This window comes from Salvelinus sp. IW2-2015, linkage group LG11 (genome assembly GCF_002910315.2).
Source record: "Salvelinus sp. IW2-2015 linkage group LG11, ASM291031v2, whole genome shotgun sequence".
NCBI classification, from domain to species: domain Eukaryota; kingdom Metazoa; phylum Chordata; class Actinopteri; order Salmoniformes; family Salmonidae; genus Salvelinus; species Salvelinus sp. IW2-2015.
This window is the reverse complement of record NC_036851.1, coordinates 23,869,653-23,897,201: the sequence shown is the minus strand read 5'-3', so window position 1 is coordinate 23,897,201 and position 27,549 is coordinate 23,869,653. Positions and strand designations below refer to the sequence as shown.

At 45.6% G+C, this 27,549-nt stretch overlaps 1 protein-coding gene across 1 annotated transcript in view; it reads right to left on the bottom strand.

Moving 5' to 3' along the window:
- The window catches only part of mdfi (MyoD family inhibitor), a 39,153-nt gene extending 13,473 nt beyond the window's left edge, over window positions 1-25,680 (bottom strand). The window contains exon 1 of the mRNA XM_023997393.2: window positions 25,587-25,680. Coding sequence (XP_023853161.1) covers window positions 25,587-25,680 — 94 coding nt within the window. The remainder of the gene's footprint in view (window positions 1-25,586) is intronic.
- Between the last annotated feature and the right edge of the window lie 1,869 nt (window positions 25,681-27,549).

Here is a 27,549-nt window from a genome sequence, read left to right as displayed (position 1 = left end):
TCCGTCTGGTCTGGGGTGTCTGGGTTGGGGAGTTGTCTGGGTCTGGGTTCTGGGTGTTGGGTCTGGGTGTGTTCTGGGTGTGTGGGTCTGGGGGTGTGCGGTCTTCTCTCTTTTATTTAATGTCCTCCTAAAACCAGCTTCCTTACCCTGTGGCTGCTGCCCAGCTCCATACCCTGTGCTGACTGCCTATACTCCCTTCATTCCTATACCTTCCTCCTTTCAATCCCTATACCTCTCTCCATCCCTGATAACTCCCTCATCCCCCATACCGTCTAATCATCCCCATATACCTCCCTCCATTCCCCTAATTACTCCCTCCTTCAATCCCCTATTCCTCCCTCCATCCCCTTAACCCCTCATCCCCCCATACCTCTATCATTCCCCATTACCTCCTCCTCCCCTATACCTCCCTCGTGTTCAATCCCCTATACCTCCCTCCATCCCTATACCTCTCTCCATCCCCCGATTACTCCCTCCATCCCCTGTACCTCCCTTTCTTCCATCCCCTTACCTCCCTACCTTCCCCCTATAGCTCCCTTCCATCCCCTGCCTACCTCCCTTTCCATACCCCCTATACCTGCCTCCACCCCCCTATAGCTCCCTCCATCCCTTGTACCTCCTCCCTCCTCCCCTGTACCTCCTCCCTCATCCCTCTAGACCTGCCCTCCTCCTCCATCCCCTATACCTCCTCGACCCCCGTATAGCTCCCTCCATCCCCGTGTACCTCCCTCCCTCCATCCCCTATTACCTCCGTCCCTCATCCCTTACCTCCTGCACCCCGCTATACCTCCCTCCCCCACCCTATGAGCTCCTCCATCCCCTGTCTACCTCCCTCCCTCCATCCCCGCTAGTACCTTCCCTGCACCCCTATTACCTCCTCATCCCCCCATTACTCCCTCACCCCCCTATACCTCCTCACCCCTATACCTCCTCCTTCCATCCCCCCTATTACCTCCTCCTTTCCACCCCTATACCTCCCTCATCCCCCTACCTCCTCACCCCCCATACCTCCCTCATCCCTTCTATACCTCCCTCATCCCCTATACCTCCCTCCTTCCATCCCCCTATACCTCCTCCTTCCATGCCCCCCTATACCTCCCTCCTTCCAACCCTCCTCCCGCTCCAGTTAAAATGGTGTGTGTGTGTGAGTGAGTGTGTACACATGTGCATACAATATGTGCGGATATATGTGTCTCTCCCAGATAATGGTCTTGCTAGGTGTTGTCAGAGAGAGAGAGAGGAAGGACACACACATTCACAAAACCCTTATGACAAAAAAAAAAGCTATGAACTGTTATACTTGAATTGTTCTGAAGTTAATGAATGTCTCCTCAAGTTGCTGAGAACAACTGAAACAGCAATATGTTGTTACTGACTGAGCTGCTTGTTTGGCCTTTGGTAGAGTTGCCAATGTACAGTGCTCTTAAGCCTGGTTCACACTGGAGGCCTTAACGCTCAAATCAGTTTTGTTTTTCAAATCCGTTTTGGAACATTGACTGTCCTAACAGCAAGTTACAAATGACCAAATCGGATTTGTGCATGTTTAGACATCAGTCATTTGCTGACATGGCTACTCTAGTTGCCATAGTAACAACGGGTGTGTGCGCAGTGGTGTAGTCTGATTGGTGATGTAGCAGGCTAAGGTGACAACAATACCTGCCATGGATGAATTTACAAAATCATAGTGTGAGAACACTTTTAAAGCCTCAAAGGATAAGATGATCCAACTTTAAAAACAAGTCCTTTTTGGCTAGCCACAGCAGACAACTAGACAGTTAGGTAGCCATTTTGCTTTCTAGCACATTCACTCATTTGTCTTTAAACAATCAACAAGTTACCACATGTTCTTGTCAAACTGTCAAGGTAGCTAGCAAGCAACAAGATATGCCAAATGTACATTTAAGTCATTTAGCAGAGGCTCTTACCCAGATCAACTTATAGGAGCAATTAGAGTTCAGTGCCTTGCTCAAGGACACATTGACACATTTTCCCCTAGTTGGCTCGGGGATTTGAACTAGTGACCTTTCGGTTACTGGCCCAACACTTTTAACTGCTAAGCCCTAACAGTCTAAAAACCACTTGAAAGCAAATAAATCAGATTTGACCATTCAGACACAAGTCACATAGCCAGGAATCAGATTGGTATCTGACTTCAAACCAGCTACGAAGATGTTTTGAAATGTGGCTTGCAATATACGATCCCATGTGCTTTTTGGCTGTTCAGACTCCAGGAAAAAGAACAGATTCGAATCAGATATGCATTTTTGGGGGGATTTGAGTCGCTTCAAATTGCCAATGTGAACACGGCTTAAGACTACCACATATAACAAACAAACACATGGACAACTAGGCTCCACAGCTAATTGATCGGTTCAGTGAATGCCTAAATTCAACACACCTGGTTGTCCAGGTCGGTTAAATGAAGAACATGAAGTGCCTGCGGCCCTCCAGGACCAGGGTTGCCTACGCCTGGTCTACTGATGTCTCCAAGCTATTCACTGGATGGAACACAGACTGTAGAATTACTCATCTGGCTCAAACACACTGAGTGAGAGCATCATTGTGTGTGTGTGTGCATCTGGAGACAGTAAAATCCAACCCGGTGGGACTGTTTAGGGGTCTATGTGCATGCCTGTGAAACCTGCAGTGTTTGTGTATGTGAGGACACACACACTGCATTAAATGTATGTGAGTTTACGTGTTTTATATGTCCTTACTGGAGCCAGGCGGTCTATGATGAAGCTGTAATTATGCAGGACTACACACACACACGCCTCTGAGAGGTGCAGACTCATTCCTGGGCAAATGGGAGACAGCTGGGTTTGATCTGCCATCTGAGAGACAGGCACAGGCACACAGACACACAGACACACACAGACACACACACACACACACACACACACACACACACACACACACACACACACACACACAGACAGAACAGACAGACAGACAGACCAGAACAGACAGACAGAACAGACAGACAGACAACGACACAACACAGACACACACAGACACACACACACCACCACACACACACAGACAGACAGACAACAGACAGACAGACAGACAGACCACACAGACACACACACGACGACAGACAGACAGACAGACAGACAACAGACACACACAGACACACACACACAGAGACAGACAGCACAGACAGACAGACAGACAGAGACAGACACACACAGACAGGACAGCCACAGACACACACAGACAGACAGACAGACAAGACAGACACACACACTCGACACACACCACACCACAACAGCACAGACGACAGCAACACGACAGACAGGACAACACAGACACGACACACAACAACACACACAACACACAGACAGACAGACAGACAGACAGACAACAGACAGACAGACAGACAGACACACACAGACACACACACACAGACAGACACACACACAGACAGACAGACAGACACACACAGACAGACACACAGACAGACAGACAGACAGACACACACAGACAGTGAAAGGCCTCAACCACCCCTTCCCTGCTTATTTACTCTAACCGCTGTCCTTCTATTCTCTACCCGTCCTCTCTTTCCTGTCCTGTCTGGTCCCCCCCCCCACCCCTCAGTTCGGTTTCTCACTTTCTCCCTCTTCCTCCTCCTCTCTCTCCCTCAGTGCCATATCGTGGGGGGGGTCAGATATATACTTTTTAATTCCCTAACCAGTCAGACTCTGCCTGCTAAGTGTGACCACAGCACAGCAGCAGTTCTGACCTACTGTAGCTCTATTCACCATTCACTGCTCTAGTTCTCACATGAGACACAATCCACACACCCAAACTTCCATGGAGCAGGTCTTGTTGCCCTCTCTCTCATCTGGACCCTAACACTCCTATTCTGATCAGAAACACACAGGAAAGGTGAAACACATTGGACTACATTAGAGTTAGACAGATGCTGTTAAAACAGCTTCTCAGAGTATGTGTTTGTGGGTAGAGCGAACAGAGGGTTGTATCTTTAAACAACCCAATTCTGAGTAGTCTAGTACAGACTACAGTTGTTTCTCTGTGGTTTGTAAAAAAAACAAGGTGTCTTGCTAGCTGTTATTTTCAACTTTTTTAACAGCGTATTTCAAATCCATCAAACTGCCGTTGAGAGTGCTCTATAAGCCATCTTTAAGACTACTGTAAAGTTCCGCTTTTACAGAAATGATGGGTGCCTTTGTCCGTAACCACAGGTTGCAGTATATATATCAAAGAAAATATCAAAGCCATCCAAACAACATGCTAGGGTAACTAGGAAAAGTGGTCTTGCTCTGATGAAGAGGCTCTGTGTGTGTTTGTGTGTGTGTGTCAAATAAAATAAAATTGTATTCGTCACATGCGCTGGTGTAGAATTTACCATGAAATACTTACTTTTCGAACCCTTTCTCTACAATGCAGAGTTAAAAAGTAAGAACATTTCCACCCCAAAAAATGTAAAATAGTAACACAATAAAATAACAATAATGAGGCTATATACAAGGAGTACCGGTACTAAGTAAATGTGCAGGGGTACGAGGTACTGTAGTTGACATAATTGAGGTAATATGTATATGTAGGTAGGGGTAAAAGTGACTAGGTAATCAGGATAGATATTAAACAGAGTAGCAGCAGCGTGTGTGAAGAGTGTTAAAGTGTGTATGTGTGTGAGTGTGTGTGTAGCGTCAATATGCATGTGTGAGTGAATGTAGTGTCTGTGTTTATGTGTTGGAGTGTCAGTGCAGTATGTGTGAGTGTGTGGGTAGAGTCCAGTCAGTGTGCATAGAGTCAGTGTGAGTAAAAATGTAATTCAATAGTCCAGGTGGCCATTTGATGAACTGTTCAGGTGTCTTATGGTCTGAGGGTAGAAGCTGTTCAGGTGTCTTATGGCCTGGGGGTAGAAGCTGTTCAGGTGTCTTATGGCCTGGGGGTAGAAGCTGTTCAGGTGTCTTATGGACTGGGGGTAGAAGCTGTTCAGGTGTCTTATGGCCTGGGGGTAGAAGTTGTTCAGGTGTCTTATGGCCTGCGGGTAGAAGCTGTTCAGGTGTCTTATGGCCTGGGGGTAGAAGCTGTTCAGGAGTCTTATGGTCTGGGGGTAGAAGCTGTTCAGGTGTCTTATGGCCTGGGGGTAGAAGCTGTTCAGGTGTCTTATGGCCTGGGGGTAGAAGCTGTTCAGGAGTCTTATGGCCTGGGGGTAGAAGCTGTTCAGGTGTCTTATGGNTCTTATGGCCTGGGGGTAGAAGCTGTTCAGGTGTCTTATGGCCTGGGGGTAGAAGCTGTTCAGGTGTCTTATGGCCTGGGGGTAGAAGCTGTTCAAATGCCTTTTGGTCCCAGACTTGGCACTCCGGTACCGCTTACCGTGTGGTAATAGAGTGAACAGTCTCTGGCTTGGGTGGCTAGGGTCTTTGACAATTTTCCAAGCTTTCCTCTGACACCGCCTGGTATAGAGGTCCTGGATGGCAGGGAGCTCGGCCCCAGTGATGTAGTGGGCCGTCCGCACCACCCCCTGTAGCGCCATGCGATCTAAGGTGGTTCAGTTATCATACCAAGCCATGCCAAATCTTTTCAATCTCCTGAGGAGGAAGAGGCTCTGTCGTCCCTTATTCACCACTGTGCTGGTGTGAGAGGATCATGTTAAGTCCTTGGTGATGTGGACACTGAGGAACTTGATGCTTTCGACCCACTCCACTACAGCCCTGTCAATGTGGATAGCGGCGTGCTCGCCCTTTTATTTCCTGTAGTCCACAATCAGCTCCTTTGTCTTGTTGAGGGAGAGGTTGTTGTCCTGGCACCACACTGCCAGTTCTCTGACCTCCTCCCTATAGGCTGTCTCATCATCGTCGGTGATCAGGCCTACCGCTGTCGTGTCGTCAGCAAACTTGATGATGGCGTTGGAGTCGTGCGTGGCCACGCAGTCGTGGGTGAACAGGGAGTACAGGAGGAGACTAAGCACACACGTAAGGGCCCCCCATGTTGACGGTCAGCATGGCAGAGATGGTGTTGCCTACCCTCACCACCTGGTGGCGGCCCGTCAGAAAGTCCAGGATCCAGTTGCAGAGGAAGGTATTCAGTCGCAGGGTCCCGAGCTTGGTGATGAACTTGGAGAGGACTATGGTGTTGTATGCTGAGCTGTAGTCAAAGAACAACATTCTCACATAAACATTCCTCTTGTCCAGGTGGGAGAGAGCAGTGTGGATTGCAATAGAGATTGCTTCATCTGTCGATCTGTTGGGGCAGTATGCGGATTGGATGGTGTTGAGGTGTGCCATGACCAGCCTTTCAAAGCGTTTCATGGTTATAGATGTGGGTGCTACGGGACGATAGTATATTGACAGTGATATGTGGTTGTCTCACCTAGTTATTTTAAGATGAATGCACAAAATGTAAGTCGTTCTGGATAAGAGCATCTGCTAAATGACTAAAATGTAAAAAGTAAATGTTTTACACGTGTATGATTTGTACATTTCTTGATAAAATGTTTTGTTTTTTGTTACATTTGACTGTGTAAAGCCTGGCAGTACTACTTATTTCTCTGAGAGTGAGGCGGATAAAGTGCCTTCAGAAAGTATTCACACCCCTTGACTTTTTCCACATTTTGTTGTGTTAGGGCCTGAATTTAAAATGGATTAAATTGAGATTTTGTGTCACTGGCCTACACACAATACACCATAATGTTAAAGTGGAATTATACTGTTAGATCATCAGGCTCCTCAGCCGAGTTCTGAATGGGCAGTTTTGTAGTTGTATCGACGTCTCATCAAACTTAGCAGATAGGAAATGCTACAGTACTTCATCAAGGACAAAACAAGCAGCAGAGATAAATGAGGTATCTGCATTTACCCCATTGGACACAACATCCTGATTGCTGGTATTATAAATAATATGTCATTGCCCTTTTTAAGAAGATGCCATTGCCCCTTTAAGAGCTCTGTTGCGCAGCCAAAACCATGCTTGAAACTCTTGTTGTAGCTGCATCTTTAAAGTGATGCCACACACACAATCTACAGGAGTATGGAAATAAGCGGGGTAGCAATGGAAAGCTGGTATTCCCCTCCCTATGGCTCTATTAACTTGAATGCGCCTCGAGATTAATATTTATCTCGCACAGAACACACCACAACAAGCAGACTAGGTAAATAGGTTAACTATTCTACTATGGGGTTGTCTGATTTAGTTTTAATAACAACATTACACGGCAAAAATAGCAGCACTGAAAAGTTACATCTTGAGTGATAAAGTATAGGCTTTGAATGACTTTGCCAGTTGTCACGTTCTGACCATAGTTCTTTTATGTTTTCCTTGTTTTAGTGTTGGTCAGGACGTGAGCTGGGTGGGCATTCTATGTTGTGTGTCTAGTTTGTCCGTTTCTATGTATGGCCTGATATGGTTCTCAATCAGAGGCAGGTGTTAGTCATTGTCTCTGATTGGGAACCATATTTAGGTAGCTTGTTTTGTGTTGGGGTTTGTGGGTGGTTGTCTTCTGTCTTTGTGTTCATTGCACCAGATAGGACTGTTTCGGTTTTGCCACATTTGTTATTTTGTATTGTGTTCATGTTCAGTTGTTTATTATTAAATCATGGACACTAACTACGCTGCGTCTTGGTCCGATCCCTGCTAAGGCTGCCGTTACACCAGTAGGCTACACACCGTTGTTTGAGTTGAGCGACACAGTGGTGCACATTATAGACTGTCTCTTTTCTTTAATCTGAACATCAGCGCTGTCAGCAACAATCATCCATGTCAGTTCAGTTCACACAGCGTAACAATGAAAATAATAATTTATTTGGGAATATATTTCGTAGAACAGGCACGCTTCTGTATTAGGTTATGAACGTTTGTGTGACCACTATGCTCAGAATAGGTGTGTCGACCAAAATGTAATGGAATTCCAGAATTGTGTAGCTGGTCTGCACCCAAAAAGGAAATTCAAGGTTTCGTTACCATAGTATTCATTTCATTCAGGGGTAGGTAGATCGACAAACGTTTCGCCCTTCGTCAGTATTGTTAGCGTCTCCTCTGAAGGTAAGCTTCTTTATTGTGAACTCGTTAAGGGTAACGACATACTGGTGTGTTCATGTGTGCGCTCCTGGAACAGACACACATGTCAATAATGCATCCAAATATACAATACATAATCTAATATCTAACAAGTCACTTTTTATAATAATGCATTGGAAAAACATTAGGCTTTGGGCCACTCATACACCAATGTCTATAAATAGTTACAGGAAAACACTAATTAACAATAGTAGCTAGATTCAGGCTGGTCTCAAAAACGACCTCTCCAGTCTCCATATGATGGAAATCCGTCGCAGTGACAGAGAAGTTTAACCCATGGATCAGTCTATCAGTCTATCATTGTATCATTCTCTCCGTCCGTCCGTCCGTCTGTCAATTGTTTTATCTATCATTCTTTCTATTGTTCTTTCAAACCAATAGGATTGTGCCTCCAAGCCCTTATCTGCCCTTAGTAAACCACCACCATTGGACCAAACAAATCTGAACCGAATATCAAACGTGGATAAAGACAATCCTATGCTGGCACTCATGCCAAACGCCTCAACCACCAAACTGTGGAGCCATTTTTTAAATCTGAGAATGATGAGCCTCTAATTCAAATCTGAACATAGTAATAAAGCAATGCTTGAGCAGGCTGTGTGTACACATGTGTTGGTGAGTTTGTTGGTGACGTGTGTGTATGTGTGTGTCCATGTATGCATGCACGCCTGCGTGTGCGTGTGGCTATACTGTGTCTATGTGTACTCTCCCCTAGATTTGGTAAACAAAGGAATGTCACCTTGTCAACACAGCGCTAGTGTTGGCTAATAAAGCATTAACATATGAATGATAGTAGTATAGAAACTTACATAACAGCATACAAGCTGTTATAATGAGCCTGCCAATGAGCCTGTGATATGTCATGTTTGGCCGACTGGGAGAGAACCGCGATTAATCTGACACTATGAGAGATCTAGACTGATTAGGGCTGGATAGAGAGAGACTACTGTTAAGTTGTAGTTTGCATTAGCAGGGAGAGACAGGAGGGTAAAAAGGAATCTTCAGAGGCAGCAATATGGCACCCAGTTCTAAAGTCTACAGTTGGGCAAACTCTTTCACCTTGGCTGCCATCTTAGCCCTAGACTTCCTCTCCTCACAACTCTCTCCTGTGCTCTGCTGAGTGTTCTTTATTTACTGGAAGACTCTGAGAGAGCACAGCATGAAAGAGACTGGGCCTGGAGCCTGGTATTAGTACTGGAGAGGGGGGTATGGTAGGAGAAAGAGAAAAGAGTCACGGAGGCTTTACCTGGAGTCTTTGAAACTCCCTAAACCCGCTCCGTCTCGGTCTCTGTCTATTCAGCCTTCACTAATGCCCCCTCTGAAGTCACTCTACACAGAGGATATCACTGCTGTCTGCATGTGTATGTGTCTGACTGACAGTAGACAGGGGGATGTGTTCCACCCGAACAGTGTCTAGAGAAGTAGAGATGTGTAAAGACCCAAAGTAGTTTGTGTAAAGACAAACTTTCATCAGAGGGGCAGAACTTTCCAGCCCACTCACTGTGTAGGGCTCTACCTCAATGTCTTTGATCAGGTCTCACCTATAGACAGAAACTTAAACAGAAAGCAGCCGTGGTAAGGACTGTTCAACAATGGTTGGACCAATCGGAATCAATGCTCCAAGATTGTTTTGATCACGCGGAGCGGGAAATGTTCCGGGTCGCCTCTGAGAATAGGATCGACGTCTATACTGACTTGGTGACGAGGTTCATCAGGAAGTGCATAGAGGATGTTGTTCACACTGTGACAATTAGAACTTATCCAAACCACAAACTGTGGATAGATGGCAGGATTCGCTCAAAACTGAAAGCTCGAACCACCGCATTTAGCCATGGCAAGTTGATTGGGAACATGTACAAACAGACCAGCAATCAAAGAGGCACAATCATATTGCAGAGACAATTCAACGGCTCAGACACGAGACGTACAGTGGGAAGAAAAAGTATGTGAACCCTTCAGAATTACCTGGATTTCTGCATAAATTAGTCATAAAATGTTATCTGATCTTCCTCTAAGTCACAACAATAGACATACACAGTCTGCTTACACTAATAACACACAAACAATTATAATTGTTCATGTCTTTATTGAACGCACCGTGTAAACATTCACAGTGCAGGTTGGAAAAAGTATGTGAAGCCTTGGATTTAATAACAGGTTGACTCGCAGTGCTAACTGTGCCACTAAAGATTCTGGGTTCGAGTCCAGGCTCTGTCGCAGCCGACCGTGACCGGGAGACCCATGGGGCAGCGCACAATTGGCCCAGCGTCGTCTGGGTTATCCCACCTGGACAAGAGACATGCCTCCAGTATGTAAGAATACTGTTCATTGACTACAGCTCAGACTTGGGCCCTGGGTCTGAACCCTTCCCTGTGCAACTGGGTCCTGGACTTCCTGAAGGGCCAAAGCTAAGTGGTGAAGGTAGGCAACTCCTCTATTACACTGATCCTCAACATGGGGCCCCCACAGGGGTGCTTGCTCAGCTGTGGCCACACACGCCTCCGACTCAATCATCAAGTTTGCTGATGATACAACAGTGGTAGGCCTGATTACCAACAACGACAAGACAACCTACAGGCAGAAAATAACCTCTCCCTCAACTTCAACAAATCACCCCAACGGGGTCGCAGTGGAGAGGGTCATTGACTACAGCTCAGCCTTCACTGACCACCTGAAATGGTCCTATCACACAGACAGTGTGGTGAAGAAGGCGAAACAACCTCAGGGGGCTGAATAAATGTGGCTTGGCCCCTAAGACTCTCATGAATTTCTACAGATGCACCATTGAGAGCATCCTGTCAGGCTGTATCACCGCCTGGAAAGGCATTTGCACCGTCCGAAAGCGCAGGGCTCTCCAGATGGTGGTGCGGTCAGCCCAACGCATCACCGGCTGAATACTGCCTTCCCTGCAGGACATCTACAGCCCCCACTGTCACAGGAAGGCCAAGATGAGCCTCAAGGACAGCCACCCAGGCCACGGCCTGTTCACCCCGCTAACATCTAGAAGGCGGAGACAGTACAGGTGCATCAAAGCTAGGAAAGATAGACTGATTAACAGCTTCTATCTCCAGGCCATCAGATCGTTAAACAGTCACCACTAGCCGGCCTTCACCCGTACCCTGCCCGGAACCTTAGTCACTGGTAATAGCCGGCTACTCTACCCTGCACATTAGAGACTGCTGCCCTATGTATATAGAGTTATTGAACACTGGCCACTTTAATAATGTTTACATACTGTTTCACCCACTGTATATCTATATACTGTATTCTAGAAATGGCTAATCCTATATACAGTCCTTAATTTGAGCTGGATCCTGCCGGAACAGGATCTGGCAACTCTCAGTTTTGGACTGTTTCGTTACGGAACCCATTTGCCCTTATCTGGTACCTCTAGTGGCATGAAAAATCCTTTTCACTGTTCGCAATGTAAAAGTTCAAATAAAAGCAATCAGAGTTAATTGAAGTTGACTCATCGTTAATTCTCCTGGCTGCCCCCTAAAAAACGTAATGTGAAAATGTGCATGATATTCTAAGAATGTATTTGTTTTGGGCCAGCCCGGATTTATAGTTTGAGCAACATTGTAGCCTATATAGACCAAAGCGTGGCCATTGCTGTGGCGTGAGAGAGAAGTACATCTGTATCTCTCACAGAACAAGAATGAGATTCACTTTCCCTCTCTCTGCTCTGATAAACATGAGCCTGCAACTCTCATCTCTGCAGCGTTGCACTTCATCATTTATTTCCTTATAGAATCGTAGCCCCGGAAGGGTGCTGGGGGGAGCTGCACACCTGATAAATAAGTAATAGAATTACTGCTGTCTGTTCAGAAAGAAATGAAATAATGCTGAATACTGCACCAGGAGTAGGCCTATCATTTTGCCACAGAGGATCTATAGGTTATATATTTTTTAATAGCCTAGCTGTAGATTGTGTGTAGCCCAATCACAAGGCATGCCTACAGTCGGGAACACACAGCAAATCTGTCAGTAAACAGCATGCAGCCAAAACAGGACTTTCGCAATAGTGGATTTGGCTATTTCAAATCAAATCAAATTGTATTTGTCACATGCGCCAAATACAACAGGTGTAGGTAGACCTTACAGTAAAATGCTTACTTAACCAACAATGCTGTTTAAAAAATTAAAAAATAAATACAGGTGTATAAAAACGAACACACAGCCATGCAATCTCCATAGACAAACATTGGCAGTAGAATGGCCTTACTGAGGAGCTCAGTGACTTTCAACATGGCACCGTCATAGGATGCCACCTTTCCAACAAGTCAGTTCATCAAATTTCTTCCCTGCTATAGCTGCCCCGGTCAACTGTAAGTGCTGTTACTGTGAAGGTAGGCCACACAAACTCAAAGAACTGGCCCACCGAGTGCTGAAGCGTGTAGCGCGTAAAAATCATCTGTTCTCGTTTGCATCACTCACTACCGAGTTCCAAACTGCCTCTGGAAGCAAAGTCAGCACAAGAACTGTTCATCTGGAGCTTCATGAAATGGGTTTCCATGGCCGAGCAGCTGCACACAAGTTAAGATCACCATGCACAATGCCAAGCGTCGGCTGAAGTGGTGTAAAGCGATTGGACTCTGGAGCAGTGGAAATGCGTTCTCTGGAGTGATTAACCACGCTTCACCATCTGGCAGTCCGACGGACGAATCCGGGTTTGGCGGACACCAGGAGAACGCTACTTGCCCGAATGCATAGTGCCAACTGTAAAGTTTGGTGGAGGAGGGATAATGGTCTGGGGCTGTTTTTCATTGTTCAGGCTAGGCCCCTTAGTTCCAGTAAAGGGAAATCTCAACACCACAGCATACAATGACATTCTAGACGATTCTGTGCTTCCAACTCAGTTTGGGGAAGGCCCTTTCCTATTTCAGCATAACAATGCCCCCGTGTACAAAGCGATGTCCATACAGACATTGTTTGTCGAGATCGGTGTGGGAGAACTTGACTGGCCTGCACAGAGTCCTGACCTCAACCCCATCAAACACCTTTGGGGTGAATTGGAATATTGACTGCGAGCCAGGCCTAATCGCCCAACATCAGTGCCCGACCTCACTAAAGCTCTTGTGGCTGAATGGAAGCAAGGTCCCGCAGCAATGTTACAATATCTAGTGGAAAGCCTTCCCAGAAAAGTGGAGGCTGTTATAACAGCAAAGGGGGGACCAACTCCATATTAATGCCCATGATTTTGGAATGAGATGTTCGACTAGCAGGTGTCCACATACCTTTGGTCATGCAAATGGATCCTGTTGAAAAGAGAAGACTAATCTGTCTGTAGGCTACTAAGTTATCAACTTCCAAATAGGCCTATTGAGCGAACAGCATTGTTTACAAAGCTTTTGGCACGAGTGCATCGGCCATTGGCGGTGAGTGAGCTGAGCATCATTTGGTGAGTCAGTAAAACTGGAAATCTTTTTTAGGACTATAATTTCCTCCTCATATTGTACATTATGTGTGTCTCCACACACCTACGCCTAGGCTATTGATGGATTCAAGACAAGATAGGTTTGCTAACTTGCTAGTTAAGTGGCTAGATGTCAAGATCAAGCTTCTTGGTTACAGCAGAGATATTCAATCTCCTCTTGGATCAAGATACCTGTTTAAAAAATGATAATAATAATTGCACCCCTTGTGTGCATTTCCGATAATACCGTATACCCCGGTATGGTACAGAAACGGTATGACGGTATGAAAATCTGAATACCACCCAACCCTACTGTATATATTTATATTCCGGACTCTGACAACGCTCATTCTGATATTTCTAGATTTGTTTCTTTAAATGTCTTTGATTATGTGTGTATTGTTTTGCATATCTCGGTATTACTGGGCTAGAAACACAAGCATTTCACTGCACCTGCGACAACATCTGCAAATCTGTGTACATGACCAATAAACTTTGATTTGATTTGACAGAAACATAACATCACACTGGCTAGATCTCTAAAGACATCTTGTTCTGTATACACAGTAGTGCACTAGTTTTGACCAGATCCAGAGTGGAGCCCTATGGTCAAAAGTAGTGCACTCGCTGGCTGTCATTTGACATATGTCCATCCATTCACTCTCCACATTCACTCTCTCAATGGAGTATTCTCCTTTTGAGGGAAGAGAAGTTTATAGGCCATTCACAAATGTCCTAGTTCCAGTGTCTGTGACAAGTCCTGGCATCATTCAAGCTCAGTCCTCAAGCAAATGTATCAGTTGAGGCTGCTGAGGGCAGGATGGTTCATAATAATGGCTGGAATGGAGTGAATGGAATGGTATCAAACACATCAATGATGTGGTTTCCATGTGGTTGATACCATTCCATTCACTCCATTCCAGCAATTATTTTGAGCCGTCCTCCCATCAGCAGCCTCCACTGATCTCTATGTCTGTTCCAGAGCCAGCTGCCATCCATACCATAGACACGCAGAGCAGAGATCCTTCACCCAAATATATTTCAAATCAGTTTTTCACATATCCTGGCATTTAATCCTAGTAAAAATTCCCTTTCTTAGGTCAGTTAGGATCACCACTTTATTTTAAGAATGTGAAATGTCAGAATAATAGCAGAGAGAATGATTTACTTCAGTTTTTATTTCTTTCATCACATTCCCAGTGGGTCAGAAGTTTACATACACTCAATTAGTATTTGGTAGCAATGCCCTATAAGTTGTTTAACTTGGGTCAAACGTTTCAGGTAGCCTTCCACAAGCTTCCCACAAAAAGTTGGGTGAATTTTGGCCCATTCCTCCTGACAGAGCTGGTGTAACTGAGTCAGGTTTGTAGGCCTCCTTGCTCTTTTTCTTGCTCTTCATGATGGCCACTCCAATACCTTGACTTTGCTGACCTTTAGCATATTTGCCACAATTTAAGAAGTATGCTTGGGGTCATTGTCCAATTGGAAGACCCATTTGCAACCAAGCTTTAAATTCCTGACTGATGTCATTATGGCCATTATGGTCATTATGGCCAAACAGTTCTATTTTTGTTTCATCAGACCAGAGGACATTTCTCCAAAAAGTACGATCTTTGTCCCCATGTGCAGTTGCAAACCGTAGTCTGGCTTTTTTATGGCGGTTTTTGAGCAGTGGCTTCTTCCTTGCTGAGTGGACTTTCAGGTTATGTCGATATAGGACTCGTTTTACTGTGGATATAGATACTTTTGTACCTGTTTCCTCCAGTATCTTCACAAGGTCCTTTGCTGTTGTTCTGGGATTGATTTACACTTTTCGCACCAATGTACGTTCATCTCTAGGAGACAGAAAGCGTCTCCTTCCTGAGCGGTATGATGGCTGCGTGGTCCCATGGTGTTTAAAATTGCGTACTATTGTTTGTACAGATGAACGTGGTACCTTCAGGCGTTTGGAAATTGGTCCCAAGGATGAACCAGACTTGTGGAGGTCTACAATTAGTTTTCTGAGGTTTTGGCTGATTTCTTTTGATTTTTCCAGGATGTCAAGCAAAGAGGCACTGAGTTTGAAGGTAGGCTTTGAAATACATCCAAAGGTACACCTCCAATTGACTCAAATGATGTCAATTAGCCAATCAGAAGCTTCTAAAGCAATGACATAATTTTCCGGAATTTTCTAAGATGTTTAAAGGCACAGTCAACTTAGTGTGTGTAAATTTCTGACCCACTGGAATTGTGATACAGTGAATTTTAAGTGAAATAATCTGTCCGTAAACAATTGTTGGAAAAATGACTTGTGTCATGCACAAACCGACTTGCCTAAACTCTAGTTTGTTAACACGAAATTTGTGGAGTGGTAGAAAAACAAGTTTTAATGACTCCAACCTAAGTGTATGTAAACTTCTGACTTCAACTGTATGGCCTCTCATCACATCCATATGTTCAATGATCACCCCAAATACCTCCAGTCAAATAAGCTTTGTTATATAGCGTTACATCCATTTCCCCCCTCTGAAAAATGTGAGCCTGTGAGTGTGTGTGTGTGATGGTTGTTTCAGGGGTAATTAAGACATTAAAAAGACAAAAGGAAAACAATTAGTCATGGAGATATGCTCCTGTCCTCTGTGGCATATCCTCAATGACCCCCCCNCCTGTCAAACAATACAGAACAATTCCCACAATAATTCCTCAGGGATCCTTAAGAGAGTGTGTGTGCGTGTTGTAATTAGGAAATTAATAAGACAAAAAACGAAAACAATTAGTCATGGAGATACACTCACGTCTTCTGTGGCATCTCCTCAATGAACCCACACACACACACGCACGCACACACACTCACACACAGCATAGCCTAATCTGCCCTGAAACCCAGCCAGGACTCAAAGACACACTTGAGAGAAAAGCGCTTTCTGAGGGGAGTGCTGGATAGAGTCCAGAAAGCCAGATTATTGTTGCTTAGAGAGAATGAAGCAGTGTAAGCTCATTAAAGACTGAAACTGTCTGCTGTTAAACAGGCCTAAGAGGAATTTAATTGTGCTACTTTGTCTCAGACTTCTTCTGGGAAATAACGTTAGAAACACACACACACACGTTTGTGAGATCATGCATCTCTGTTTGCCACACAGAATCAACAGGAATTTTATGCTAACGAGGTTTCAAAGGTCAGCATTGTGAAGACATTGAGTGTCTGTCTGTGTGTTAGGTCTCCTGGCTTTCATGCAATTTGAATTTGCTGTCCAGATATTGGACTATTGCCAGGAGACGTTGTCAACAGCCTAGTGTTTGTCTACGTTAAAAAGAAACAAAGACAACATCAGAGAAGCATCAAGAACATTAGAAAAGCATCTAACATAGACACTATCTCCACTACCACATTCAACATCAACACAGCTCTAAATGGTTAAGATGGCGCCGACAGATATGGCAGCTCTGCTTCTAGCTCCTAAGCAACTTTGCAGTATTTTTTTTTTTTATGTGTCATTTCTTACATTATTAGGCCAGAATGTTTTTTGTCTTATTACATACAGCCGGAAATAACTTTTGGATATCAGACCGGCGGTAACTCACCAGCATCACGACCACGAATACGACTTTCCCGAATTGGATCCTTTGTTCGTACCTCCCAGGGCAATTAAACTTATTCCAGAGGCTGCTCCAAAACACCACCGGACGTGAAGAGGTATTCGGAGTGGACTTCTAGTCCGACTCAGGAGGAGTGCACACGATCCACCGCTTCCGAGTATATTACTCGCTAATGTTCAGTCTCTGTATAATAAAGTAGACGAACTCAGGACGAGGATCTCCTTCCAGAGAGACATCAGGGATTGTAACATACTCTGTTTCACGGAMACATGGCTTTCATGGATGTACTGTCCCCGTCCCTACAGCCAGCTGGATTCTCAGTACATTGCACAGACAGGAATAAAGAACTTTCTGGGAAGAAGAAAGGCGGAGGTGTATGTTTCATGATTAACTACTCATGGTGTGATTGTGATAACATACAAAATCTCAAGTCCTTTTGTTCACCTGACCTAAAATACCTCACAATCAAATGCCGACCCTATTACCTCCCAATATATTTCTCTTCGGCTATAGTCACAGCCGTGTATATTCCCCCTCAAGCCGATACTATGACGGCCCTCAAAGAACTACACTGGACTTTATGTTAAATGAAAACTGCATATCCTGAGGTTGCATTTATTGTAGCTGGGGATTTTAACAAAGAAAATTTGAGGAAAATGCTACTGAAGTTCGACCAACACATTGACTACTGTAGTACTCGCTCTGGAAAAACATTGGACCACTGCTACTCAACTTTTCAAAATGCCTACATGGTCCTCCTCTGCCCTCCCTTTGGCAAATCTGATCACAACTTAATTTTGCACCTCACTTCCTATAGGCAGAAACTCAAACAGGAAGTACCGTGCTAAGGTCTATTCAACGCTGGTCTGACCAATCGGAATCCACGTTTCAAGATCGTTTTGATCACGCGGACTGGGATATGTTCCCGGTAGCCTCTGAGAATAACATTAACGAATACACGGATACGGTGACTGAGTTCATCAGGAAGTGTATAGGAGATGTTGTACCCACTGTGACTATTAAAACCTACTCAAACCAGAAACTGTGGATAGATGGCAGCATTCGCGCAAAACTGAAAGCAGGAACCACCGCATTTAACCATGGCAAGATGACTGGGAATATGGCCGAATACAAACAGTGTAGTTATTCCCTCATTAAGGCAATCAAACAGGCAAAACGTCAGGATAGAGACAAAGTGGAGTCACAATTCAACGGCTCAGACACAGACTACAAAGGGAAGACCAGCCACATCGCAGACACCGACGTCTTACTTCCAGACAAGCTAAACATCTTCTTCGCCGGCTTTGAGGATAAAACAGTGCCACTGACGCGGCCCGCTACCAAGGACTCTCCTTTTCCGTGGCTGACGTGAGTAAGACATTTAAGCATGTTAACCCTCGCAAGGCTGCCGGCCCAGACGGCATCCCTAACCACGTCCTCAAATTTAATCTCTCCCTATCCCAGTCTGCTGTCCCCACTTGCTTCAAGATGTCCACCATTGTTCCTGCACCAAAGAAAGCTAAGGTACCTAAACTAAATTACTATCACACTTCTGTCATCATGCAGTGTTTTGAGAGGCTAGTTAAGGATCATATCACCTCTACCTTACCTGACACCATAGACCCACATCAATTTGCTTACCGCCCCAATAGATCCACAGACGATGCAATTGCCATCGCACTGCACACTGCCCTATCACATCTGGACAAGAGGAATACCTATGTAAGAATGCTGTTCATTGTCTATAGCTCAGCATTCAACACCATAGTACGTTCCAAGCTCATCATTAAGCTCAGTGCCCTGGGTCTGAACCCCGCCCTGTGCAACTGGGTCCTGGACTTCCTGATGGGCCGCCCCAGGTGGTGAAGGTAGGAAACAACACCTCCATTTCGCTGATCCTCAACACACGGCGGCCCCACAAGTGTTTGTGCTCAGCCCCCTCCTGTACTCTCTGTTCACCCATGACTGGGTGGCCACGCACGCCTCCAACTCAATCATCAAGTTTGCAGATGACATAACAGTAGTTGGCTTGATTACCAACAATGACGAGACAGCCTACAGGGAGGAGGTGAGGGCTCTGGGAGTGTGGTGCCAGAAAAATAACCTCTCACTCAACGTCAACAAAACAAAGGAGCTGATCGTGGACTTCAGGAAACAGCAGATGGAGCACGCCCCTATCCACATTGACGGGACCGCAGTGGAGAAGGTGGAAAGCTTCAAGTTCCTCGGCGTACACATCACGGACGATTTGAAATGGTCCACGCACACAGACAGTGTGGTGAAGAAGGTGCAGCAGAGCCTCTTCAACCTCAGGAGGCTGAAGAAATTTGGCTTGGCCCCTAAAACCCTCACAAACCTTTACAGATGAGAGCATCCTGTCGGACTGTATCACCGCCTGGTATGGCAACTGCACCACCTGCAACCGCAGGGCTCTCCAGAGGGTGGTGCGGTCTGCCCAACGCATCACCGGGGGCAAACTACCTGCCCTCCAGGACACCTACAGCACCCGATGTCACAGGAAGGCTAAAAAGATCATCAAGGACAACAACCACCCGTGCCACTGCTTGTTCACCCCGCTATCATCCAGAAGGCGAGGTCAGTTCAGGTGCATCAAAGCAGGGACCGAGAGACTGAAAAACAGCTTCTATCTCAAGGCCACCAGACTGTTAAATAGCCATCACTAGCCGGCTTCCACCCGGTTACACAACCCTGCACCTTAGAGGCTGCTGCCCTATATACATAGACTTATAATCACTGGCCACTTTAATAATGGAACACTAGTCACTTTAATGATGTTTACATACTGCTTTACTCATCTCATATGTACATTATATACTGTACTCTATTCTACTGTATTTTAGTCAATGCCACGACGACATTGCGCAATCTAATATTTATATATTTCTTAATTCCATTCTTTTACATGTATGTGTATTGTTGTGAATACATACTACTGCAATGCTAGGAACACAAACATTTCACTACAACCGCAAGAACATCTGCTAAACATGTGCATGACCAATAACATTTGATTTGATTTGAAATAGGCAGTGATTTCTGGTATATCATCTAAATAAATAAATCACAGCAGTTTTTACCTGATTGAGTACATTTGTAGAAAACAGTTAGATACATTTTGAAGTGTTGCATTTTGAATCATGTGGTAAGTTAATCACTTCCATGGATATCACGCTGAAATCAATAGAACAGGGGGCAAATGTTTGGGGTGTAACTCTGTTTAAAACTATTCAAAGGCCTCACGGAAACTTGGAATAACCTGATTTTGGGAGGCTGACAACACGGAAAAGGGATCAAACCACTTTTCTGTTAGTTAACTTCAGCGAATCACGATGCGGCATAGGATATCGACAGTGACAACAGTTGGCTGCTATTTACTTTAAGTGATAGTTTGACTGTCAAATCCGTGTATTGGTATGTGGCCAACAAATGTTTTATAGAGAGCCGCCCAAAAATGTTTGTGCCATTTAAGTTAGAAAAGTCCTGTGCACCCCAGAGCGTGTTACAAAATCAACAGTACAAAACCAAAGATATTGATCTGTTTCAACCAATCAATCTTATCTCATCGTGATGACTATACACTTATATTCTAAAATCACAAATCTGAAGTCAAAAGGATGTGCAAGCTTGCGTAAGGTTGTAACACAAACTGTCCACATCAGGGAAGTTATCCCAACATAAAATGATTTAATATGCCAAAATAATTAAACAGTTTAAGATGATAGTATATGTTGCCCACTCACAAACGACATCTATTTCTCTCTCATTTAACCATTTAGAGAGTTTAAAAATTCTCTCAAACTGCATTTAACTGCACGTTCTAGACCAGAGCCTCCATAGTCTGTGCGGCATCCTGAACGTTTGACATCCCTACTCTAAACACACTGCAGACACCCTCAGCAAAGCACTGAACATTAAGACCACCATCTGCAAAGCATCAAACCATAGAAATGAAAGTAAAGAGACAACCAGCTCAGGAATAAACACATCCCTAGAGCTCCAGTAGGGGAGAACAATGTCTAGATTATCTTCACTCCAAGGACCAGCCATGGTTAAGGAGCAGTACAGCCTCTGCATCCGTGCTTTCCTGCATTCTCTAGGCCAGCAGCTACAGTAGGCCAGTTCAGTGAGGGCCAAATGTGTATTAGAGTTGGAGAGGTTGGGAAAACAAATTCCCATGCTTTTTCATAGTTCAACTTTGTCGTAAAAATGCCTCAAACTGCACCAACATTTTTTCCATCAGTGAAAGAAAGCAAATTACACATCATACAAACAAACACACACACACACACATACGGTTTTAAGAGTTATAGAGAGGAGAAAAAGACAGATAGAGGTGGAATGGGGGAGTGAGAGAGAGACAGAGAGAAGGGAGATAGCCAGATAGTTGCATGGGTTTAGAATGGGATAGAGAGAGAGAGGAGAGAGAGAGAGAGAGAAGAGAGAGAGAGGTAAGAGGTAAGAGATACACATTGGTGGTATTTAGAATGTGGATAGGAGAGAGAGAGAATGAATACGAGAGAGAGAGAGAGAGAGAGAATGAGGAGAAGAGAGAGAGAGATGAGAGAGAGAGAGAGGAGAGATGAGAGAGAGAGGAGACGAGAAGGATGAGAGATGAGAGAGAGGAGAGAGAGAGAGACGAGAGAGAGAGAGAGAGGGAGAGAGATGTATAAGATACGGTAAGAGGTAAAGAGTAAGAGGTAAAGTAAAAGATACAGTTGGTTGGTGATTTAGAATAGAGAGAGTAGAGAGGATGAGAGAGAGAGAGAGAGACGGAGAGAGAGATGAGAGAATGAGAGGAGTAGAGAGAGAGAGAGAGAGAGAGAGAGAAGAGCAGAGAGAGAGAGAGAGGGAGAGATGTAGGAGAGAGAGAGAGAGAGAAGAGAGAGAGAGAGGAGATAGAGAGGTAGCGGATAGCACGTTGGTGGTATTTAAGAATGGGATATAGAGAGAGGAGAGTTTCTATTCAAATTCGCAGACATTCCGCGGTATGTGATGATAGAGGGGAAAGCTGGGAACCAAATCATGCAGTGTACCTGTACAGGGCAAGCACATTAACCTCCTGTGCCATCAGACCTTCTGGTAGATTGCACAGAGAGAGAAAATACATTTTTGGGCAGAGAGCAAGCACGCTGCTGATGAAGCTAGACCAAAAGAAGTCAGAACCACTCTGCGACACATCAAAGACCATCCCTGTTGTACCAAACTCAGGTAGCAAACTCAATAGGCCTTTGTGTGTGTGGGTTACGTCTCTTCTGATACGGTCAGTGTCTGGTCTGTATTCATGGGAGGGTGTGGGGGGCAGGTACAGTGATGAAAGCATGGTCCTTGGTAACCGGGCCCTCTGTTGGCACGTGAAAGGCTCAGTCCTCATTCCCCACTCTCATCCCCTCCTCTTCCTCACCCACCTATAAACTCAACCCATCGTCCCGAAATCCACCCAACCTCCTTCGCGCCCCTTCCTAGGTGGTTTACGAGGTACTTTGTACCTGGAGCTAGGGGTTAGGGGAAAATAACTGCCAGTATGTTGAGGACAACACATTCGGTGAAGACTGAAACTAAACACAAGACAACTTAAATTACCCATTAAAGTAAATATGACTCATAGTATCAATATTATGGGCCTACGTTCAGGGGGTTATCCCACAGTTTTCTGGGGGCGCGCGTACCCATTGCATGTCTGATCTGGTCAAAGACATTTTGCATCAAAGTGATGTAAATAGAGGCCATGTTTACTTTTTTAATTGGGAATATCGACAGAGTATATTACAAATGCTGCAGTCCTGAGAAGTACTTTGGGAGCAGTATATTCAATCTTGAAGTGAAATCATCATTGATGATGTTCTTTTAGCCCCGAGTCTGATTTAGTGTCTGGTCCTGTCCTCGCTCTGTTCTAAATGAGGTCTACGCAGCTTGGAAGGGAACAGAAAGCACACAATGAGGGCTTTTTCTTTGTGACCAACTTTGTTATTTCGTAATTTTTTTTCTCAGTTTCCTAGCGAGTCCTATCTTTAGTGATGGAGGTCAAATAAATAATTTGTGTAGCTTAATCCGTTCAGGTCGGATAGAGCCACATTTGTAGAAGAAAAGAGAAACCACTCGTTTAAATTAACAAACCACTTCCTGCGTGCTACCTGAGGTTTCTGAACATAACACGGGTCTATGAACCAAGCAGCGACTGTATTGATTTTTTTTGAATTCTCACGCGTCGACCCGATTTTCAAATCAGGCGACCCCACATAGGGTCGTGACCCATAAGTTTGGGAATGCTGGCCTAACTTACATTTCTGAATGATTAGTGCACAAAGCTTCGGAGGTCGAGGATGTGTTGTGGGTGGTATGGTGTGTGGCTTGTGCATGTTGTGGTGAGACAGACACACAATGCCATGCCAACATGTTCGATGTTATTGGTGTTCTTCTAAAATCTAAATCTATGTTCTAGGTCCGGAGAACTTGCCCTGTAGGAAGTCTCCTCCCACCTACAGAGGATTTTTGTGGTGGGTTCCCATGGCAAACAAACCAACTTGAATCCCATTTCACTTGCCCTAAACTCCTAACACAACCTCCTCTAATCTTAAACAGCTCTGTACTCTTACCCAGCAGGACGTCTGGGAGACTTTGGATGGCAAAAGAGGGATAAAAAATGACGTGTTGAGATGAAATTCTAGCCACTAGAGAGAACAAAGATATGCTGGCAGCTAACAACGAGGACACGCGTCTACCGCCCACTCTGCTCTCCTCTGCGAATCGCAGCGGCTTCGAGATTTAACTGCTCACGCATGGGACAGCCGAATCTCAGACGTGCTTGTGTCAGGCCGCTTCACAGTAAACAGATCGCGCAGGCAAAGCGGCCATTGGCATTGAGATGTTATAAGATCTCGGACGTGGATAGGCTACCGGCAAGCTGTGACGTGATGGGTGAAGTTCGAGTCGACCAGCATTTAGAGCGATCCCTCCATGTATCGCCTCGAGGGCTGACTTGCTATGTCAACTCACATGGAAGTCGCTAGCAGCGGCCGACGTAACTCGTAGTGCACAGCGCACGGACCAGTCAGCTGTGCTTGAACTGTGGTTTACAGTGAGCTTAGGTCTCTTAGGTGTCCTGGAGAGGAAGAGAGGAAGTTACCGTTCAAATTGTTTCACTCTTCAACTTAGTGACAGAGCGTTGTCGGCTCCTATGTTTACTCTCACTAGGAGCAAGGAAGATGCAGCCATTGCGTGTAGGGCAACCACACACCCTAACCATTGGCGCCGCGTATTCAGGGATGCTCTACCATGCGAGGGATAGTTGAACGATGAAGAGCCTTGCTCTGCTGCACTCTGGTACATGGATGACTAATAGTCTCAGAGAGAGCACAGGCGATACTGAATGTGCGGAGTAAAGAGCGACGCATTCGGACGTATCTCTGCTGACGATAGTCCTACTAGGACGCTGCGACTTCCATTAGTAATGGTTATACTAGCAGGGTGGCGACTTACGGGATCAGTGTTCAGTAGGACTATTCGAGACAGGAGAGGCAGATTTAACTCCAGATTGCTGACGTGGAGAGTTGCGGCAGGGCCTACATGGCAACGTTTTCGATCTGGTTCGGCCCAGTGGGAATCGCAGAACCTACAACCCCTGGCTCGCAATGCCATGCTCTGCGGATGTGTGCCGAAGTGGAGTGGCCACACAGGACTTGTGTACATACAGACATACACTAGCGCATTACAGTATATGCGACAGTCGAGGCCGAGGGTCGCCTTGTGCACAACTGCCGTAACGACCACCCCGTTCACTCTGACAGGGATGGTATTGCGCGCTATGTGCATCAGTTCTTCTTGTGATTGTATGTAGGACTCTTTGTACTCGCTCTCTCCTGGATTCTTTTTCTCTCAGTCTTTGAATTGTTGGCTCATCTGTCACGGGCTAATCGCCTACCGTCCAGGGTCTTTTTCTCTCTCTCGACGAGTTATACAGAGTGATACTAAGTTTCGGGGCGAGTTGGACTGATGAGAGCAGGTAGATGCGACGGCGCTTCTTTGTATGGAGATGTGGTGTATGGAGGGCTCATGAATGCATGCCAATAAGGTTCACACACAGGCAGCATCATACTCATCACACAAGCCACACGGCCAGGAAGCCATAGCAGAGCCTTCTTCGAAAGCATCCAGCAATCGAGCTGGTTGGAGTGGTAAATCACGCCCCCATTCCACTTAGACAGGTCATGGTTCTGCAACATCCATCAACACAGCAACACCACAGGCAAACATTGCATGTGCATGGTAACTTATCCTGGCATCAATTGACAAGCATCTCAGTTATCTGCATGTGGCGTCCTCGTTCTGCCATTCAGATGCTCCAAAGGAAGGGATACAATGTGTTATAGTATTTGAATGGGGCTCCTTATTTCCTGCTACTGTCCTTAATGTCTACAGATGGCACGTTTTCAAAGGAGCTTAGGCATCAAGTGCAGATGAACCATTGGCCTCGCTACTTGAGACCGCTGGAGTACCAGTGTCAGATGACCCTACAGATCGACCTCACCTGTGGTGGGTGTGGGGGTTGGACTGGGGTGGGACGACTGGGGGTGCTCCGCGTGAGGGGGTCGGGGTTGGCAGGTAGAGTGGGGGGGAACCATTGGGTCCCGATCATCAGGGGGCTCTATGGTGAGGCTGAGCAAGGAGGGCTCGCTGCTCCCAGCATTCCCATGGGAACAGGTTGGGCAGTTGGAGCCGGGTCGTGAAGCGATGTGAGGGACTCTTTAGACCGATGATGGACGATGCGCGGCTGTCAGGCGAGCTAGTGAGGGTGCGACTGGATTATACTACAGAAGGCTGGAGCTGTGGGTCTCTGGACCGGAGGTATCGACGGAGGTGCGCAGACGTATCGCGCGTCGCTCGAGAGGCACTGAGAGGACGCCGGAAGATGCTTAGAGGAGAGAACATGGCGAGCCAGTACGTAGGATGGTAACAGGAAAACCTACATCCACTCTCCAGACTGTGCGACGTTTGTCTCTAGTGTACAGGAGACAAAAACATAGATCATGCTCTAGGACGTACACGCAAATGTCATTAAGTAATCCAGTGGCTCAGTACATACTCAAGTGCATAGATCGCAATGGCGGCTAGACAAGGCCAATCATTGATGGCGGTCACTCGCTTCAGTACACACTCAATGCATAGATCACCTCAGTACACGCAATGTCATAGATCCAGCTCGAGTGCACACCAATCAGAGATATGCTCAGCTACACCAACAGTAGCTTCGATGCTCAGCTACATCCAATCATAGATCATTGCTTCAGATCACACCACGCATCATAGATCATGCCAGTACTCCAATCATAGATCATGCTCCATCGCGTCCAATCATAGATCATGCTCAGTACACCAATCATAGATCATGCTCAGTACAGCCAATCAGCAGAGCAACCTCAGCACACCATCATAGAAATCAATCGCTCAGCACACTGCACATCATAGATCATGCTCAGGCTGCACAGCCAAACCATAGAGCTACTGGCCTCAGTACATTACAACAAGAGTTCATCGCTCAGATCTCACGATACCAATACTTGAGAATCATGCGAGCGTAACAGGAGACAACTGCATGAGCCGACTCATTGCGTTCAGTAACAGTTTCCCAATCATGGGATCATATAAGCTCAGCGTACAGAACTCAAATGATAGGATGTTGCGAGAACTCTGAGGGCATCCTGAATCATAGATCATGACTCCAGATACACTGGGGGCGGAGCTAGCAGCGAGCCTACGCTGGAGGAACCAATTCAAGAGTGCAAGTGCTCAGGTACCCAACATAGACATGCTCAGTACACCCAATCATTACAGATCTGATGCTCAGTGACGACCAAGTCCATGAGATCATCTGCTCGAGTACATACCGAATGACGCGAATACGAGCGCTTCCGATGAGCGATGCAAGTCCGAGGCTCCGAATCATAGATCATCAGGCTATGCAGACTCATAGGCTGAGGCTCGATCATAGATCATGGCTCTCAGGAGAATGGCGTCATTCATGGACCAGGGAGTGGACATCCAAGTCATAGATCAAATGTCTCATAAAGTAATGCCAATCCATAGATCATGCTCAGTACACCCAATCAGCAGATATGCACCTCAGCACACGAAATATCAACCCAATCATAGATATCGCCCAGCACACCAAAGATCAATAGATCATGCTAGCACACCAAACATACGATCATCGCTCAGGTACCGTGCAATCATAGATCATCGCTGCAGCACACCAATCCACTAGATCATGCTCAGTACAACCAATAAGATCAGCTCAGTACAAGCCAAATCAATAGATCATGCTCAGTACACCAATCATAGATCATGCTCAGTACACCAATCATAGATCGAATGCTCAGTACAAAGAGCACCGGAATCATAAGGTCATGCTCCAGTACACCATCATAGGATCATGCGTCAAGAATACCCAATTCATAGATCATGCTCAGGCACAGGCAAATCGATTAGATCAT